Raw genomic sequence first — 18,771 nt, 5'->3', positions numbered from 1 at the left:
ATTGATGTAAACTTGGGGTTTTATTATGCTTAAAATATTATTGATGTTTGTACCTATTTATTTATTTGCACTTTTTGTATTTTATATTATCTTAGGGGACACTAATTACAAAAAGCTATATATATATATATATATATATATATATATATATATGTATATATATATATATATATATATATATATATATGTAGCACTGCCCCCCGAAGGAGCGGCTGATTTTAATGGGCTTACCGTTACCTTCTTCCCCTCTAGTTGCATCTAGGGGTTTCCCATGGTAGATGCCCAAGAACTATAGAGACTGATGACAGATCCGCTTAAAGGGATTTTTATTTGAAAAAAACGTAGTTAACGAACAGTCTCTCAGTATAGGATCAGAGGGTTTAGGTGAAAAGTCCAGGTACTCTTATGCCGTGTACACACGTAGCCGTCTATCCGACGGACTTAGTCTGGCGGACTTCCCGCCACACTGTCCGTCGGACTTTCCGAACGGGCTACTTGCCCACACACGGCACTTTTTCAGCGGACTAATGTGGCGTACTAAGTCCGCCGTACTATCCGCCCTACTTTTGAAATGAACGGACTCGCCCACGCACGCGGAGGAAAGTCCGCTCATTTCGAGCGCGTCTCCAGGTAGGCGGGGCCCGCGAAGGAGACATCGCAGGCCCCGCCTGGTATGGACTTAAAGGGGAACCCCAACGGCGAAAAAAAATCGGCGTGGGGGTCCCCCCAGGTCCACATCAGACCCTTGTCCGAGCACGATACCCGGCCGGCCAGGAAAGGGGGGACGAGCGAGTGGCCCCCCCTCTTGAGCCATACCAGGCCTGCGTGCCCTCAACCCTCAACATGGGGGGGTGCCTTGGGGAAGGGGGCCGAGCGGCCCCCCACCCCAAAGCACCTTGTCCCCATGTTGATGAGGACAAGGGCCTCTTCCCGACAACCCTGGCCGTTGGTTGTCGGGGTCTGCGGGCGAGGGGCTTATCGGAATCCGGGAGCCCCCTTTAATAAGGGGGCCCCCGGATACCGGCCCCCCACCCTATGTGAATGAGTATGGGGTACAATGTACCCCTACCCAATCACCTGTAAAATAAAGTACAAAAAAAACAACAACACACAAGATAAAATAGTTTATTGCACAGCTCCGGGGGTCTTCCGTCTTCGGGGGTCTTCTCGCCGGACTCCTCCGCTATCTTCTTGTAGCTCTTTTGCTAGCGGAGGAGCCCGGCTTTCTTCCTCGCCGCCCCCTCTTTTTCCTACTTCGGGGGTCTTGTTCCCCTCTTCGGTTCTTCTGCCGGGCCACCGCGCCTTCTTATAGCTCTTTTACAGGCGGTGGCCCGGTCTTCTGCAGTGGACTTCAAACTGGCACTCACTGTCTTGTATACTATATTACTGGTGGCTGCTAGATATCACAGGGAAGGGAAGAGTTGTTGGGCTTAGTTCATGACTTCATGTGTTAGCTGGTGGACTTCAAACTGGGGTGTCATCCTGGGAGCATGGTGCCAGCAAATAAAAAGTGGCTGATATATGTCAGCAGGGCTACCATTAGAATTGCTGATCCCAAATGTGTATAGTACATACAGCCAGTAGCGGCCAGTCATGCTGTCCCTGACTCCCATTCCAAGTGTGTTTCTTCTGCTGGCTGCACTGCATCACTGGAGACCCTCATAATAGGCACCGCAGGTGTACAGACCCAGGAACTCAACACAGGAATGGTGGCAACCCCTCATAATGGGCACAGCAGGGGTACAGACCCGTGAACTCGGCATAATGGCCACAGCAGCCAGCAGGTGTACATACCTGGGAACTCAGCAAAGGGATGGTGGGAAACTGCCATTATGCTCCTTGACAGAGAGGTGTGAGGTTGCTGGTTCCTTAGCTCCTGTGCTTCCAGAGACCAGAGCCTGGAGTTGCTTCTCTGCCCTAGGAGAGATGCCGGATCCGGGGGGGGACCCTGGCGGGAGCCCCCTGTATATGCCTCAGCCTGAGGAAGACACTGGGCCTGGCCCAAGAAGAGATGAATCGCTGTCTGCCTTTAGACGGAAGATTGTTGAAACGCTGAAGTGGATTTAAAAAGAAGAGGAGAGATTGGTAGCTTTGAAAGCTGAATTTAAAAAGAAAAAACAGATTTGTGCCAAAGTGTTCAGCAAGAAGAGACCGGCTCTGAGGCCTGAGTTGAAAGACGTGGAACAAGCTCTGCGGAAACAGAAAAATTGGTGAGTTCTGTGAAGGAGAGTAGTGGAGCTTTTAAAGAAAAATACAGAAACGAAGAATGGTTTAGCCAAATGAAGAGAGGAGCCACTTTCTGCATGGAAGGTGACCCAACCAGTGACGAGATGCAGATACCAACAGAGTCAGCAGTGAGTAAGAAAGTGGGCCTGGAGGATGAGCTCTTCAACACCTCAGATATCTGCTGAGCCCACAATGGCGGAGGCCTCTGTCCCCTTCCCTCTCCAGCAATATGGAACATCTGAGGAGGTTGAAGGCTCTGGCATGCTGGAATTCATCACCAAGCTGGAATCCCCTCTGGATGTGGCTTCTCCGGATGATGGTGATAAGATGGACACCGTTTCTAGCCCTGTGGAAGAAAGACCTGTGGAGAGAGCAAGATCCACCATTAAGTCTGCAACAACTGGGAAGAAATCTGATCCCTCCATCAGCCATGATATCGCAGAGGTGACAACACAGCAAGCAGGTGCAGGTACAGTTTGTGTGCAAGATGGTGTGAACTTTAATGACAATGGACTTGCTGTGGGATGTAGGCTACAGGCAGTCAGCCCAGACCCATAGACAATGTACAGCATGCAATGCAGTTTGATAATAACTGTCAGCTTCAGTCTGCAGAGAGGTCCATGGACAATACAGAGACTTTGCCTGGACCAAGCACAGAGGCTGTTCCTGTGAATGGTGGAAGAGATGGGTGCAGTAGTGCTACAACTCTCCTGGAGTCTGCAGTAACCAAGACTGTGATTGAACCCAGGAGAGAAGCTGAGTGTTCAGAGCAGGGGGAGAGGGCGGGTCCTGCCTCTGTTAATCAGAAGACTGCTGTCCCGGCTGATTCAGACTCTCTGCCAGCAGGTTTGAATGTGTCTGAGAACAAGACTGCAAATGCTGGTGGTGTAAGAAAAACTTATGCTGGTGTTGCTGCTACAGGATCTGGGAAGGGGGAGCAAGCAGGGAAGGAGCATGGAGATGTTTTATCTTCCTCCCTGTTTAAAAGGAGGAATATTGTTCAATTAAAATGGGAAGACAGTGGAATGCCCCCACATAGGGCAGTGGTGGGTAAGATTTTTCATATGGGGTTTAGGCCCGCAGATATTGACGCCTTGATCAGTCCGGCAGGTTCCTATGAGTATGATTTGTCCTTTATCCGTCCAGACTCTTTGGACATATTTTGGGAGAAATATGAGCATGTGTGTAGGGGCCTGCCGGACTGGAAAGGGCTCATCCCCAAGCTTATATCACGTCAGCCACTCATTAAAATGGTTTTGTCCACAATGAATCTATACCACAAGGGCATTTATCTGTTTGGTTGAGGAGGTATGGAAACGTCCTGAGCCCCTTAAAAAAGATTTTGGACGATCGGGGAATATGGATGGGGGGGTGGTCTGTGAAGCTAAAATTAAAGGTCATTGACAATGTCGTCCAGCATCTGCCATCCTCAGCTTTCCTGGGGAGGGACAGGCTGACCATCTTTTATCCGGGCTAGCCAAAGCTCTGCAACAAGTGTGGGGATAAAGGGCATCTTGTATCCTCCTGTCTAGTAAAAAAGGTCTCTCTTTGTCAGGGTATAGGACATCTGGAAAGGACTATAATATTTTAAGGTGCAATCTGTGCAATGCGGTGGGACATCCTTACAGTCAGTGTCCTGAGGCAATGCACAACAAGCCTGAGCTCATGAGAGAGTTCTTCCTCCTAGACATGGGGGATGCTCAGAGCTCAGCAGCTGGAGTGCCTATGAGTTCATCCAAGTCTATGCCAATACCCAGTATGTCTGTGTTTTCCCAGTCTGTGTGTTTACCTGTGTTTACCTAGTGTGTCCGTGTCTTCAAAAGTCTGTAGATAATGTATCAGTTGCCAAGAATGTGTCCAATCCTTCTGTGTCTGTGTATTCTAAAATTGCAGAGGCAGCAAGAGGTGCTGATGCTGGTGGGCCAGGTGTGGTGCCAATCCCCCTCCCCAGACGCTGTAGCATTTCTATTGAGGATCGTGGGGTGCTGAGGAGTGGGGAAAATGGTGGAGAGGCTGGCTTGGTGGTAGATTAGGGAAGGGAGAGTGGGGGGGGGGGCGAAGGGGAGGATAGGTGTGGGGAGGCTGTTATACATTTGGCAAAGAAGGAGTGGAGACATGGTCCCTCATTCTGGTCTCTTGCGGACAAGCCTTAGAGAGGGGTTGCAGTCCTTTTTTCTGGTATGGTAACGCGCCGGCGGGTAATTGAGGTAGAGATTCTGAGATGCATGTTCTTGGATGTCTCTGTGAGGGGCAGGACCTGCGCCTGATTAACATCTATGGTCCCCGGACAAAGTGGGACAGGAAATGCCTCTTTACAAAGATTAAGCCTTTTCTTTTTATGGCCCAGCAGGTTATCTTTGGAGGTGATTTCAACACCATTACTAGGTCTAAAGACAGGAGAGGTTTCAGAGATAAGCTGGGCTATGACACCCTTTTTCTCAATGCGATAGTTAGGGAAGCAGGTCTGGTAGATGCGCTGCCCAGACAGCAAGGGGTTCACTTTTCAGCGAGGTAGTAGTCAGAGTAGGATGGATATATTTTTTTTTTAAAGGGAGATTCTTCGGCACCTGTGTCAGGTAGTGGAGTTTTCTGATTACTGTATTCTTTTTGAGACTCTGAATGCCTCAGAAATGCCACCTAGGCAACCTAGGGGGGAGGGGGAGGGGGTATCTGGAGATTGAATTCGTCCCTCCTGGAAGACGAGAGCGTAACGAGTGATGCATACACACGGTCAGACAAAGTTGTCGGAAAATCTGATCGCTTGGAACGAGGTGACGTATGTTGCGTAAGACGGGACTACGTAGAGGCTAGTAGCCAATAGCATTGTGTCTCGTAATTTAATCTGAGCATGCGTGGCACTTTAAAAAGTCAGATCGGATTTTGCTGTTGGAAAATTTTAGATCCAGCTCTCAAACTTTTTCCGTCTGAAAAAGTCCAATAGAGCCCACACACGATCGGATTTTCCGACAACATAATTTGATCGGACCTTTTCTGTCAGAATTTCCGAACCGTGTGTACAGGGCATAAGACAAGCCTTTGAGGATTTTTTTCAAGCACAGATAACGTTCCTAGACTTTTGCAACGGTAAGTCAGAATGGTGGGAACTTGTAAAACAGGGACTGTTGGGCTTTTCAATGGTTCAGGAGAGGGATTATAGGAAATACCATTTGCCTGACCCTTACCAGAACTGTAAACAGAGTGTAGCAGTTAAGACAGTCAATGGCCTGAAGGACAGTACAGGCTCTCTGAAGAAGTCTAGGTCAGGGACCCTGGAAGTTGTCAGGTCATACTATGCCAATCTCCTGGGAAGAAGGAACCTTGATCGGACAAGGATATTGAGTTTTTTGGACTCTACACCAGGTCTGGAAAGTAATGTTCCTTTGATGAATTTGACAAATGAAATCACTGCAGATGAGGTAATCCAGGCTATTGATAAACTAGCCATCAAGAAAACACCAGGGCCAGATGGTTTGACAGCCAAATTTTATAAATATTTTAAGACGATCCCTGCCTTGCGGAGGTTTTTAATGGCTGTTTGCAAGAGGGTTCTCTCCCTCCCTCCACGAGGCAATCTGCAGTGATCCTTCTGTCGAAGGGTAAAGATCCTTCGATGATTGGGAATTTGCGCCCCAGTAGCCTTCTTAATGTCGATAGAAAGATACTGGCAAAGATTTTTTTCTGGCGATTATCACCAGTGGCAGGCAGTTTGTTATCCCACCACCAGCACTGCTCGGTCCAAGGTAGAAGCACTTTCTCAGCGGTCTTAGCTGTCTGGGAGGCCTTGGAGCATTGTAGAGCTGCTGGTTGGGGTAAATTTTTGCTGACATTGGATCAGACTGAGGCCTTTGATCGAGTTGATCATGAGTACTTATGGCTCCTTCTTGGCAAATATGGCCTGGAGGGGGGTTTCATTGATTGTCTCAAGATTTTGTACAAAGGGGCTGAAAGCTTTCCTCTTGTTAATGGTTGGGTTGGGCCGCCCTTTGTGGTCGGCTCATGTGTGCATCAGGGGTGTCCCATTGTGTGAGAGTGGACCATTGCGTGGGTTGCCTTTGGGCATCGCTGGTGAGCCTCAGTAGAAGATTATGGCCTATGATGATGATATTCTGTTTTTGTCTCTGGGGAGGCGCAGGAGATGGTCTAAGTGATAAGGCAGTACACAGAGGCATCGGGTTCAAAGGTCAACCAAGACAAGTGTGAAGCTTTCTGGATGGGCATGGAAGGTTAGAGCTTTGTTCTCCCGGATGACTTCCCAGAGCCCCAACAAAAAATTTAAGTTTTAGGAATTGAATTTGGCCCAGGTGACTATGGCCATGCAAATTGGGCAAACAGGCTGGGGAATGCTGATGCCAATGTGGCAAGCTGGAAAGGTTGGCTTTCCATGAGGGAAAAGGTTGATCTGATCAAGACTTACCTGATTCAGATTTATCTGTATGTCAGTTTTTGTGTTCTGCCAGTTTCTCTCTATACCAGGGTCTATAGTTTCTTCCAGCTGTTATGGGGAAACAGAATAAACCTCGTCAAAAGGGATGTAACTTACCTTCCTAGACGGGAGGGCAGTCTAGGGATGTTCAACCCTGTAGTCTTTTTATCTCTGATGTTTGTGAAGTATAATCTCGGTAACATGTTGGCAGAGAGACCGCCTGGGTGGGTTGGTATTTTCCAGTCCTGGTTTAGGCCCTTTCTGCGAGACTGGAAAAATGGTGGGCCAGTGAAAAGCCTGAGAACCAAGCATGATAAGCTCCCGGCTTATGTTGCCCCGTGTTTGAAAATTCTTCAGCAGTGGCAAGTAACAGCAGGAGAAGTCAGACCTCTTCCAAGGAAACTTGTTGAGAAGCGGATCATGAGCTTTGCTTTTTGCAAGCCACTGGCCTTGATGGATTGCCCAAGCCTGGTTTTGGGTTTGGGTTTGGGTTGGGTTCACTTACATGCTAGGGGTGGCGGAATTGATAACACTTTGCTCAAATTAGAAACGAGATGGAAACGAGATGGATTCATAATTTGGACGCAACTAAGTTTCCAGGTTTAAATGAGTATATCAGTTTTAAGTTTTTTTTGTAATTGTATGCATATTGTTTGCAGACTGAGTTCTTGTTCCAATTTTAGCACCCTTAAGATTTATTATTTTCTCCTTCCTTGTTTCCTCTCCCTGAGTTCATTGTCTTAGATTCACGATCTGGTCTGCAACGATAAATCTATCTTTAGTTTATTCTTGTTTTTGTACAAACTATTTACCTTTATATTTGAGGTTACAAATATTTTAATTATTTTTTAATTTTATTTACTTTTGTGTTATCTGGGTTCCTTTTTCATTTTTTTTTTTGTATATTTTTGCCATTGTTATCTGGGTGTTTGGTTATATGACATGGCCTTTGGATGTGGTGACAGTTGGTGGCAAGGATCCCCAGGCTTTCTTTGGTGGGATTCCCACTTGATTTTCACCCCATTCCTTAAAATGTCTCCCCCTCTCTGGGGCCCTCCTATTCCCCACTGCTGCTCTCGGCTCCCCTTTGGTGTTGTTGTGGCGCCTTGGGCCCCGTTGGTTCCATTTGGCTTATGTGCCGCTGTTGGCTGTATGGACACCAAGGGGTGCATTCAACTGAATGTCAGCTCACCCATTGGCCTTTGCTGGAAATCGCCTGGAATTGCTCATTCCCTCCCTTGATGGGCGTGCCTAATCTATACATCGGCCTCTTGTGCCCTAGGCACTCCCTTTCCCGTTGGCGTGACCGCCATCATGCGCGACCGTCATCAACTCAGTGCAGGGATGATGGGAACCCTTAATAATGGGCACAGCAGGGTTACAGACCTGGAAACTCAGCACAGGGATAGTGGAAAGCCTTAACAATGAACACATCAGGGGTACAGACCCAGGAACTCAGCACAGGGATGGTGGGAACCCCTGCTTTTAACAGACGGCTAGACAGGTTAATTTGGTTGGTCAGCAGACTGGTTGGTGAGTTGAGCTATGGAATTGTCTTTGTTTTATATGTATATGCCCTCCATGGGCTCCTCACCGTGAAGGCCAGTTATGGGTGTGGGCAGTGGCCAGTTTTCTGTTACTGTTTGTACAGCCATTGTGCTCTTGCTGGGTGTCCAGGGTGCTCCTGTTCCTTTAAGGGGGCTTGGGCAGTCTTCAGGCACCTGTCCCACATCTATCCATTCCATGCATGTTCTTCCACTGTGGAGACACTTATACATTTGTAGTGTTAAGACTGCAAGTAACGCAGGGTGCCGTGACGAGGCCTTGCAGCTTTCACATGCATTTGCAAATGTGTGCTAACTAAACCCCTGCTTTTAACAGACGGTTAGACAGGTTAATTTGGTTGGTCAGCAGACTGGTTGGTGAGTTGAGCTATGGAATTATCTTTGTTTTATATGGTCGGAACCACTCATAATGGGCACAGCAGGGGGTACAGACCCATGAACTCAGCACAGGGATTGTGGGAACCTCTCACAATGGGCATTGCAGGTGTACAGACCCAGGAACTCAGCACAGGGTTGGTGGAAACCCCTCATAGTGGACACAGAAGGTGTACAGACCTAATAACTCAGCACAGGGATTGTGTGAACTCCTCATAATGGGCACAGCAGATTGTAGATCTGGGAAATCCGAGATATAACTAGTAGCACCCCGGAGACAAGAAGAAACTGGCAGGTGATTTATCTCTCCAGCATCCACAAAACACTGCAATACCAGTTCTGGGTGGACTCACCCTTTAAACTGAGCTGCAGCATTTTCTGATTGTACTGATTCTGCGCAGCGTCAGAATTTTATATTTGCTTACCCTCAGCAGCACGGGTACGGGATAGATCCTCGTTTTTGTCCTTGTGCACCGATTCCTCTGTCGCCAACATTCCGTAATAATCTGTCAGTCTTTTTTCCCCTGCAGCCTATTTTTAGAACTTGTGCACAAATTTGTTTAATATTATGCACCCCTCCAAAAAAAAATTGCGCACCAGCCACCCATTGCTGGGAGAGGACGAAAGTGCTTGTGATTGACAGGATCACTGAAATTACACTGCTAGGGATGATCATTTGGCAGGTAAGTCTGCCATAATGTGCTAATATGCTGTGCATACGAGTACATTGTGGTATAAAGCCCTACATTGTAAAGTGCTGCACAAACTGTTGGCGCTATATAAATCCTGTACAGTATAATAATAATATTAATAAAGCTCCTGGGGGGCCCTTTATTCAAAATGTTTATGTAAAAGATTTAAATCAACTTTAAATGGGCAGAGCGTAAGCAAGATATAACGTATGCAGTAAATACAGCTGTACAAGGGTACAATGACATGACTATATAAAAATACTGTAGATGGTACATAAATTGAAGTGTCTATAGAAAGAGCTTTTCGTGTCTTTAGCATATGTAATTATTTTCTCCCTAAGGGCTTGTCCACACCATAAGTTAAGGGTCATTAAAACCCCATTATTGAGCCTCTCTTTTACCTCCCCCAACTGTCACCTCTTTAGCTGCATTGGTAGTGGCCGGGTGTACACATGTAGCAGCTACAATGCTTTGCTTTGTGGCCCTGGCAGAAATATTACCCCTTTTGCCATTTCAAGTGAATAGAGCCATTTTGCCATTTCAAGTGAATAGTTTGATGATAAAAGGGTTAAAGCAGTCGGTGGAGAAGTGATATTACGCTTTCTTGCCGCTTGTCAAATGCTTTCTGAAGAGCAACCTAAATGGATCGCTCTTTAGAGAACAAAGCTCATATGAATGAGCCCTTAAATCTCCTATAAAGGTAGAAACCAGACTAGTGTTGAAATACTGCAAGCGATGGTCAGAAACTGTGAGGACATGCTACAAGTGTGAATGGAGACATGTTACATGAGACTGTTAGCCCTTGTACACTATCGGACCGTGTCGTCGGATAATCCGACTGTGTGTGGTATGCATCGGACTGATTCCGTCGGAATATCCATCGGACCGAATTTTCCAACATGTTGGAAATATTTCCCGACCAACTGGGCCGATCGGACATACTTTGATCATGTGTAGAGAATTTTGATCGGACCAAGTGCCACGCATGCTCAGATCAAATTTCTACATCAAAGCTATTGGCTACTAGCCTGAATGTAGTCCCATCGTAACGAAATTACGTCATCACGTTCTGAAAGATTGTTTTTTTTTTTTGCCAACTTTGTCCGACCGTGTGTATGCAACAGTTTCGGACAAGATCCGACGGACAAAATCCGACGGGCAAAATCCGACGGATTTGGTTGTGGAAATCTCCGACCGTGTGTACAGGGGCTTAGATATCATTGCTATTACAGCTATCGATGTTCCAACTACTGGCTGCTAGGGTCCTCAGTGCCCAAGTTCAGCACCCGGGAATTAAACAAAGAAATGATTGCCTGTAACTCAAAAAACAGAACACGTCATGGTTCTTATAGTCACCAATTCTGAAAACCTAAATGCTTGACTGAAAAAAAAACAGACAGTGGAAACAATGAAAGCAGGAAAACTATCAGTGTGTGGAAACAAAGGAGCTTAAGATGAAAGTATAATTGTCCATGTAATGTATCCATTTATTTGAATCTGCTGAATGGGTTCATTGCTTCCTTTCTCCTTCTCTACACCACCTTTCTTTCTTTGCTAAGTTCAGACTTGTTAGTGACTCGTGACGTGCGGCAGCCTGAAAAACATATAACACACATAAATAATACGTTAATATTTCAGAATTAGGAATTTTCTCTGCATTTTCTGATCTGCCGATTTGTTCAGGTGGCTAGAAGGTATACATTAACCGGGTGTTTAACCACTTAAGCCCCGGACCAATATGCAGCATAAAAACCAAGCCCCTTTTTGCGTTTCGGCACTGCGTTGCTTTAACTGACAATTGCGTGGTCATGCGACGTGCCTTCCAAACAAAATTGGCGTCTTTTTTCCCCCACAAATAGAGATTTCTTTTGGTGGTTGTTGATCACCTCTGCAGTTTTTAATTTTTGAGCTATAAACAAAAATAGAGTGACAATTTTGAAAAAAGTTCAATATTTTTAACTTTTTGCTATAATAAATATCCCCCAAAAATATATAAAAACTTTTTTTTCCTCAGTTTAGGCCGATGCGTATTCTACATTTTGGTAAAAAAAAATTGCATTTATTGATTGGTTTGCACAAAAGTTATAGCGTCTACAAAATAGGGGATAGTTTTCTGGCATTTTTATTAATCATTTTTTTTACTAGTAATGGCGGCGATTAGCGATTTTTATTGCGACATTATGGCAGACACGTCGGACAATTTTGACACATTTTTGGGACCATTGGCATTAATACAGCGATCAGTGCAATTAAAAATGCACTGATTACTGTAAAAATGTCACTGGCAGTAAAGGGTTTAACCACTAGGGGGCAGTGTAGGAGTTAAGTGCGTGTGTGTTTTTTTACTGTAGGGGGCGTGGCTTGGCGTGTGATGTCACTGATCGTCTTTCCCTATGACAGACGATCAGTGACAGGCTCACTAGGAAGCACGAGGAGAGGTTTGTTTACACTTACCTCTCCCCGTTCTTCAGGTCTGTGACCCGATCGCAGGACACCGGCGGCGATTGGGTCTGCGGGTCCCGCGGCCACGGTCATGGAGCTAAGGACCGGGTCGCGAGTGCGCTGACGTGTACCTGTACGTGCTTGTTTCCAGCCGTGCCATTCTGCCGACATATATCGGCGTGAGGTGGTCCTTAAGTGGTTAAAGTAGAACTTATAGTAAATTGATGTTCTTTAGCAACCCTCATTTGTCCCTCATTTTGATCTGATCTATATAGATGTATATAAAAATTAACTATTTATCTTTCAAAAATTGTTTACATGTGCTAAACCTTTAATTTAGACCCAAAAGTCAATATACAGTAAAGGAATAGTAGTTGAAAAAAAGCACTTGTCGGTTTAACTAATCATTTTTTTTGTACAATTCTCCTTTGGGGGGGGGGGGGGGGTGACAGGGGGGGGGTTATTTCCTAGGACTACACACTTTTGACCCTTAAGATGTAAAAACTGTTAGGAAGTAGTTCAGCAGCTGACTTCATTAAAACACACCCTGCACCTGCCCCCCCCCCCCTCCAGAAGATTGCTCCCGTCCATCTCTGCAGTTTCATGTTTTTTTAATATAGGTCATGTCAGTGAGCACTGTTCTCCCTCTATAAAAAGCCAGGGCTTTCCTGTATTGATCATTTGTATGTTGCCTTCATCTTGCATAGATAATTCATTTGGGAGAGTATGCATGAGCTGAGCGATCACATAACAGCATATGTGGAACAGGACTGTAATGTTGAAAACAGGAGAAGTGTGCCCCTGGAAGTATGTAAGCTCACCATACATGATACAATCTAAATGTACAAACACCTTTAGATTTACCATCAACTATGTAGTGCAAGAGCCTGTAAGCCTGCAAGAGCCTGTCTGACTGGGTACAGAATGATTAAATAGATAGGTGTGTCCTCCTATTATATAGTAAACCTAAAGGAGATTGTGTAGAAATTGTACAATCAGTTTGTATGGTATGGTTGGCCACCTTTATACACCTAAAAGTTGCACTTTGTGTCATTAATTGTTAATGGTAACCCAAAAATGGAAACAAACACACATTTTGTGAAAAAACATGCAACAAATTCAGCAAAATGCACCGGAAAAAAATTACATACCGCCAAAATGTCTCATGAGCTACTTTGCCACATTTGTTGTGCGAAGACAGTCCATTGAAATAAATGGGCTGCCCTTTGTATGACATAGGAAAAATGCGCCGAAAAAGTGCTCTTCCACTATGCTTATGTGTGAGTGGGGCCTGAAAGAGAAATTGGTGTGTTTACACAAGAACAATGACAGCTGAGTGTCTCCATCCACTCTCACCCATGTACTTGTATATAATCTCTGTAACATTTTCTTTAGATTTACCAAAATGATAGAATAGGAGGACCCACCTTAACAATCTATTCAATTTGTATCAAATCAGGCAGGCTCTTGCACTATATAGCTGATGATAGAGCTAAAAGAGATTGTACAAGTGTATGGCCACCTTAAAGGAAGAAGAAGGAAAGTAGGAGGAAAAAAAGAGATGGAATAGTGATGAGGGAGGTATGGTCCAGTGTGATAAGCATACCCTTTTCTGTGATGCAGTAAAGCAGTGCATGATGGCATATGAAGTGTCCTGCATTGTTACATGATGCTACAGGAAGTGATGGGCTCAGAATGCATGTTTTTTTTTTATTTTGAACTGAGAGGTGCAGATTTAAGGCTGCCATGGACTAGGTGAGGGATAAGCACATTGGTGTGGCTTGTGCAGAAAAGACTTTAGAAAAGGCTTTTATTTATTATGAAATCATACATAAAAACAAAATAGTTGCCCATGGGACTTTAAATGAGGCATTATACATAAATTAAAAAAAAATATATCAATTAATTATACAAGAATTAGATACATACAGTACATATACAAATAATTTGGTATGTCTAGCTGGTTAGTTACATAAGGTATGTCAGTAAAAAATATGCATCAAGCTGATATATTTTCCAATGCATGCGTCACATAGCCAAAGTAATTCTAGTTTATCCACTTCAGCCCCAGACCATTTGGCTGGCAAAAGACCAGAGCACTTTTTGTGATTCGGCACTGCGTTGCTATAACTGACAATTGCACGGTCGTGAGACGTGGCTTCCAAAAAAAATTGACGTCCTTTTTTCCCCACAAATAGAGCTTTCTTTTGGTGGTATTTAATCACTAGTGTTTTTTTTTATTTGTTCTGCTCTAATTAAAAAAAAGTCCAAGCCCTATACTCAAAGCCCACCTCCCAGGTACAACTCTCCTCCCATCTGTCCCGTCCGTTTTCCCTTAGCAATGGTACGAGACAGGGTTGCCCTCTATCGCCATTGCTCTTTATCCTCAGTCTGGAACCCCTAGCTGCGGCTATACGGGAATGTTCAGATATTAAAGGAGTTTGCCTCTGCAACGCAGAATATAAAATATCCTTATTCGCGGATGATGTCCTCCTAACTCTCACCCACCCGCACACATCCCTACCACACCTTCACCACCTACTATCCACTTTTGGTAGCCTCTCGGGTTTCAAAATTAATGATACTAAAACCGAAGCATTACCTGTAGACATAACCCCGTCCCTCTTATCTTCGCTCCAAAGTAAGTATAATTACCACTGGTGTCCTCACTCACTTAAATACCTGGGGGTTCGCATTACTGCTTCCTATGATACTTTATATAAGGCCAATTTCCCCCCCATGTTCTCGGAAATTAATTGCTTGCTGACATACTGGACATCTCTCCCCCTATCCCTGTTGGGCCGAATCAATGTCCTTAAAATGTCTATCCTCCCTAAGTTATTATATTTGTTTGAAACTTTACCTGTGGCTATCCCTATGTCACAGTTGAAATCCCTTCAAAAGAGAAGCCTCCGTTTTATTTGGAATAACGCTTCCCACAGGTTAGCGGGGACAGTGGTCCTGGCTCGGAGGAATAGGGGGGGGCTCGGAGGCCCAGATTTCATTAAATACTATTATGCCACACACCTGAGAGTTCTTACCTCCTGGACCTCCCGGAAGGCCCCAAATAGATGGTCAGAAATAGAAATGAGTGTTACAGCCCCGGTACATCCTTGCTATATGCTTTGGCCTTCTACTGCCCTTCATATGCCCCAATTACGGCGCATATGCCTAGCTCCCATGTTGTTCACGTTGAATATCTGGAAAAGGTGCAATGACCGCTTTTCCCTATCCTCACCGTGTCCACCGCTTTTAAATATCCTATTTAACTCAGACATCCCAGATAGCCTGTCCTATGATCGTATGCTACCATGGACCCAAGCGGGACTCTTTCAACTCCGACACTTTGTTAACCCGGCGACACGCCATTTATTGACTTTTCCCACCTTGCAAAAGCAACACCAGATCCCCCAAAGGCTTCTACATTCATACTTGCAGATCAGACACTTTTTCTCTATCAGGTCCCCTTCTCTGACTCTGGACAAACCCACAGACTTTGAGAGCCTATGTGCTAAGGGTCCTTACGAACCCAGACTGATCTCTACTATTTACACGATATTACATGACGCCATACCTATGACGGTGAACACCCACCACTACATGAGGAAATGGTCTCAGATTCTACAACACGATATTTCCCTGGTGGACTGGGGGAACATATGGGAGCACACTTCCAGAATATCTCGATGTGTGACCCACAAGGAAACAGCATACAAAGTTCTAATGCACTGGTATAGGACTCCAGATATTCTACATGCCCGTAACAGGTTAATTTCGAAGCAATGCTGGCGATGTGGTGGGGAAGTCGGCTCTCACTACCATATTTTTTGGGACTTCCCCCTAGTCCACCAGTTCTGGCTCCAAGTCCAAAATCTGTTAGAAACACTGGCTGGCACTCCTATTCCCCTGACGCCCATGCATTATCTGCTAGGCCTCCCTTTCTCTGGTATTTCTAAGGCCTTGCGCAGATTGTTGTCCTTCATCTTATTGGCTGCTAAAAGGGTCATACCCAGGTTATGGTTGTCCACCTCTCCACCTACACTTCCGCAATTGATCACCACTGTAGCTGACATACGCAGAATGGAACACTTGACGGCCGTAGTGGAGGGTAAGATGCAGAAATTTTCTAAAATTTGATCAACATGGGATGAGTCTACATATCGCTCTGATGGGATTGCTCCTATTTAGTTAAACCTGGATACATACATGTCCCCGAGAGAAGGTCTGAAATCTATTTTTTTTTTTCTCCTTACAGCTCTCTTTGAAGTTACATAGTCTGTTTACAGTTTCTGTCTATAACCCCCCTTAAAGATACGGTAGAAGATCACTACTTTAATCACATCGCTATGCCTCTATATGTTTAGAGTTTGTATGCCTTGTTTTTTTTTTTCTTCTGTATGATGTTGAAAATTTAAAATAAACAATTACAAAAAAAAAAAAAAGTCCGTAAATTTAGTGAAAAAAATGCCTTTTTCTTTGTTTCTGTCATAAAATTTTGCTAATTAGTAATTTTTTTCCATAAATTTTGGCCAAAATTTATACTGCTACATATCTTTGGTTAAAAATAACCTAAATTAGTGTATATTATTTGGTCTTTGTGGAAGTTATAGAGTCTACAATCTATGGTGCCAATCACTGAAAATTGCTCACATCTAATCAGTCCTTCAGTACATCAGGTGAATCTCATTTCTTGAGACACTGAGGCCGCGTACACACGCGGGGACTGTTCGCTCAACTTTGTCCGCTGAACAGTGTTTCGGCGGACAGTCCGCTCGTGTGTGGGCTTTCAGCGGACAGTTTCAGCGGACAGTCTGCTGAACAAAGTTTTTCGGAAATTCCGAAAAACTGTCCGCTGAAACTTTGTTTCAGCGAACAGTCCCCTCGTGTGTAGGCTTGTTCGTCAAACTAAGTTCCGCGCATGCTCAGAAAGGATTTACACGCCGAAGTTTGCATTGCAGTGTATAGGATGTCGTTTTCTAGTCCCGTCGTACCTGCCGTTCACGTCATCGCGCACGGTTTCAGCGGACTCTTCGTTCGTCGTGTGTGGGCAAGTCCGTCCATGCTAATTTTGAGCGGACTGTCCGCTGAAACTGTTTGACGGACAAAGTTGGGCGAACAGTCCCCGCGTGTGTACGCGGCCTAACAAGTCAAGAAAGTACAAATACCCCCCAAATAACCCCTTTTTAGAAAGTAGACATCCCAAGGTATTAAGTAAGTAGCATGATTCTGCTACTGTTCCTGAGTATGGCAATACCACATGTGTGAGACGTTTACACAGCCTGACCACATACAAAGGCCTAACATTGAAGTAGTACCTTCAGGCCTTCTACGAGCATAAATTACACTTTAAATAATTACACTTTTGAAGGCCCTGGAGCACCAGGACCATGGAATTGCCCACAAAATGACCCCATTTTGGACAGCAAACACCCCAATATATAATTTGTGAGGCATAATGAGTCATTTGAATGGTTAATTTTTTTCCAGAAGTTTTTGGAAAATATGGAAAAAAATTAAAAAGCATTTTTTTTACACAAATTTGTATAAGATATTTCTAACACATAGCATGTATATACCAAAAATTACACCCCAAAATACATTCTGCTACTCTTCCCGAGTATGGCGATACCACATGTGTGAGACTTTTACACAGCCTGGCCATATACAGAGGTCCAACATTGAAGTAGTACCTTCAGGCGTTCTAGGAGCATAAATTACACACCTCATTTCATTCCTACCTATTACACTTTTGAAGGTCCTTGAGCACCCGGGCAGTGGAATTTCCCACAAAATTACCCCATTTTGGAAAGCAAACACCCCAATGTATATTCTATGAGGCATGGGCTGCAAATAGAAACTCGGGTACTCTGATGGGCTGGAGACAGGTATTCGGGTAACTTGATGAGCTGCAGACAGGTACTTGGGTACTCTGATGGGCTGGTGACAGGAACTCGGTTACTCTGATGGGCTGGGGACAGGTACTCGGGTACTCTGATGGGCTGGTGACAGGTACTCGGGTACTCTGATGGCCTGGTGACAGGTACTCGGGTACTCTGATGGCCTGGTGACAGGTACTCGGGTACTCTGATGGCCTGGTGACAGGTACTCTGATGGGCTACAGATAGGTACTTGGGTACTCTGATGGGCTGGTGACTGGTATTCAAGTACTCTGAAGGGCGGTGACAGGTACTCCGGTACTCGGGTACTCATATGGGCTGTGACAGGTACTCAGGTTATCATATGGACTTGACAGGTACTCGGATACGCAGATGAACTGTGACAGGTACTCAGGTACTCTGATGGACTGTGACAGGCACTTTGATGGGTGGTGACAGGTCCTCTTTATTGGGGGGGCAATCAGTGTGTGATTGGTGTGCACTGTAAGCAGTAACGTGATTTTACTGCAATCTCCTCCTCACACACGATCGGTGTGTGAGGAGGAGAACTCGGTTAAATCTCGTTATCGCAGTTTGTTGACATCTAGTGATCGGCTGTGAAAGGATCACAGCCGATCACATGGTAAACAGCCTCTGGCCAATAGCTGCTTACCATGAGGTGACAAGCAGTGTTCTCGGGAACACGTTGCCACCGACGTGCACATGCAGCACGCTCGAGACCGCCATGCAAAGTGGGGCGGTACCACCTGTGATCAGCTGTGACTTCATCACGGCCGATCATGTGGTAAACAGCCATGCCCAATGGCTGTTCACCCCCTCGATGGTGAGCGGTGTCTCCGTGACACGCCGCCACCGAGGAACAGGGATACACGCGCATTCCTTGTTTAAATGGAGGGCCGTCATATGACGCCTTTCCAGAATGAGAGCCGCGTCGCCTGGCTGTCATATGACAGCCGGCGGGCTGCAATTGGTTAATAATTTTTTTTACTAGTAATGGCGGCAATCAGCGAATTTTTATCGTGACTGAGACATTTTGGCAGACAGATCCGACACTTTTGGGGCTATTTTGGGACCATTCACATTTATACAGTGATCAGTGCGATTAAAAATGCATTGATTACTGTGTAAATGTGACTGGCAGTGAAGGGGTT

At 45.2% G+C, this 18,771-nt stretch overlaps 1 protein-coding gene across 1 annotated transcript in view; it reads right to left on the bottom strand.

Annotated features, from left to right (window-relative positions):
• Window positions 1-9,416: 9,416 nt before the first annotated feature.
• The window catches only part of FAM162B (family with sequence similarity 162 member B), a 30,025-nt gene continuing 20,670 nt past the window's right edge, over window positions 9,417-18,771 (bottom strand). The window contains exon 4 of the mRNA XM_077490299.1: window positions 9,417-10,875. Within this exon, the coding sequence (XP_077346425.1) occupies window positions 10,792-10,875 (84 nt within the window). The 3' untranslated portion in view covers window positions 9,417-10,791. The remainder of the gene's footprint in view (window positions 10,876-18,771) is intronic.

Source organism: Lithobates pipiens, unplaced genomic scaffold (assembly GCF_037356315.1).
Source record: "Lithobates pipiens isolate NorthernLeopardFrog02 unplaced genomic scaffold, aLitPip1_a1.2 Scaffold_18, whole genome shotgun sequence".
Taxonomy (NCBI): Eukaryota; Metazoa; Chordata; class Amphibia; order Anura; family Ranidae; genus Lithobates; species Lithobates pipiens.
The sequence above is the reverse complement of the archived record's forward strand: the minus strand, read 5'-3'. Positions and strand labels throughout refer to the sequence as shown.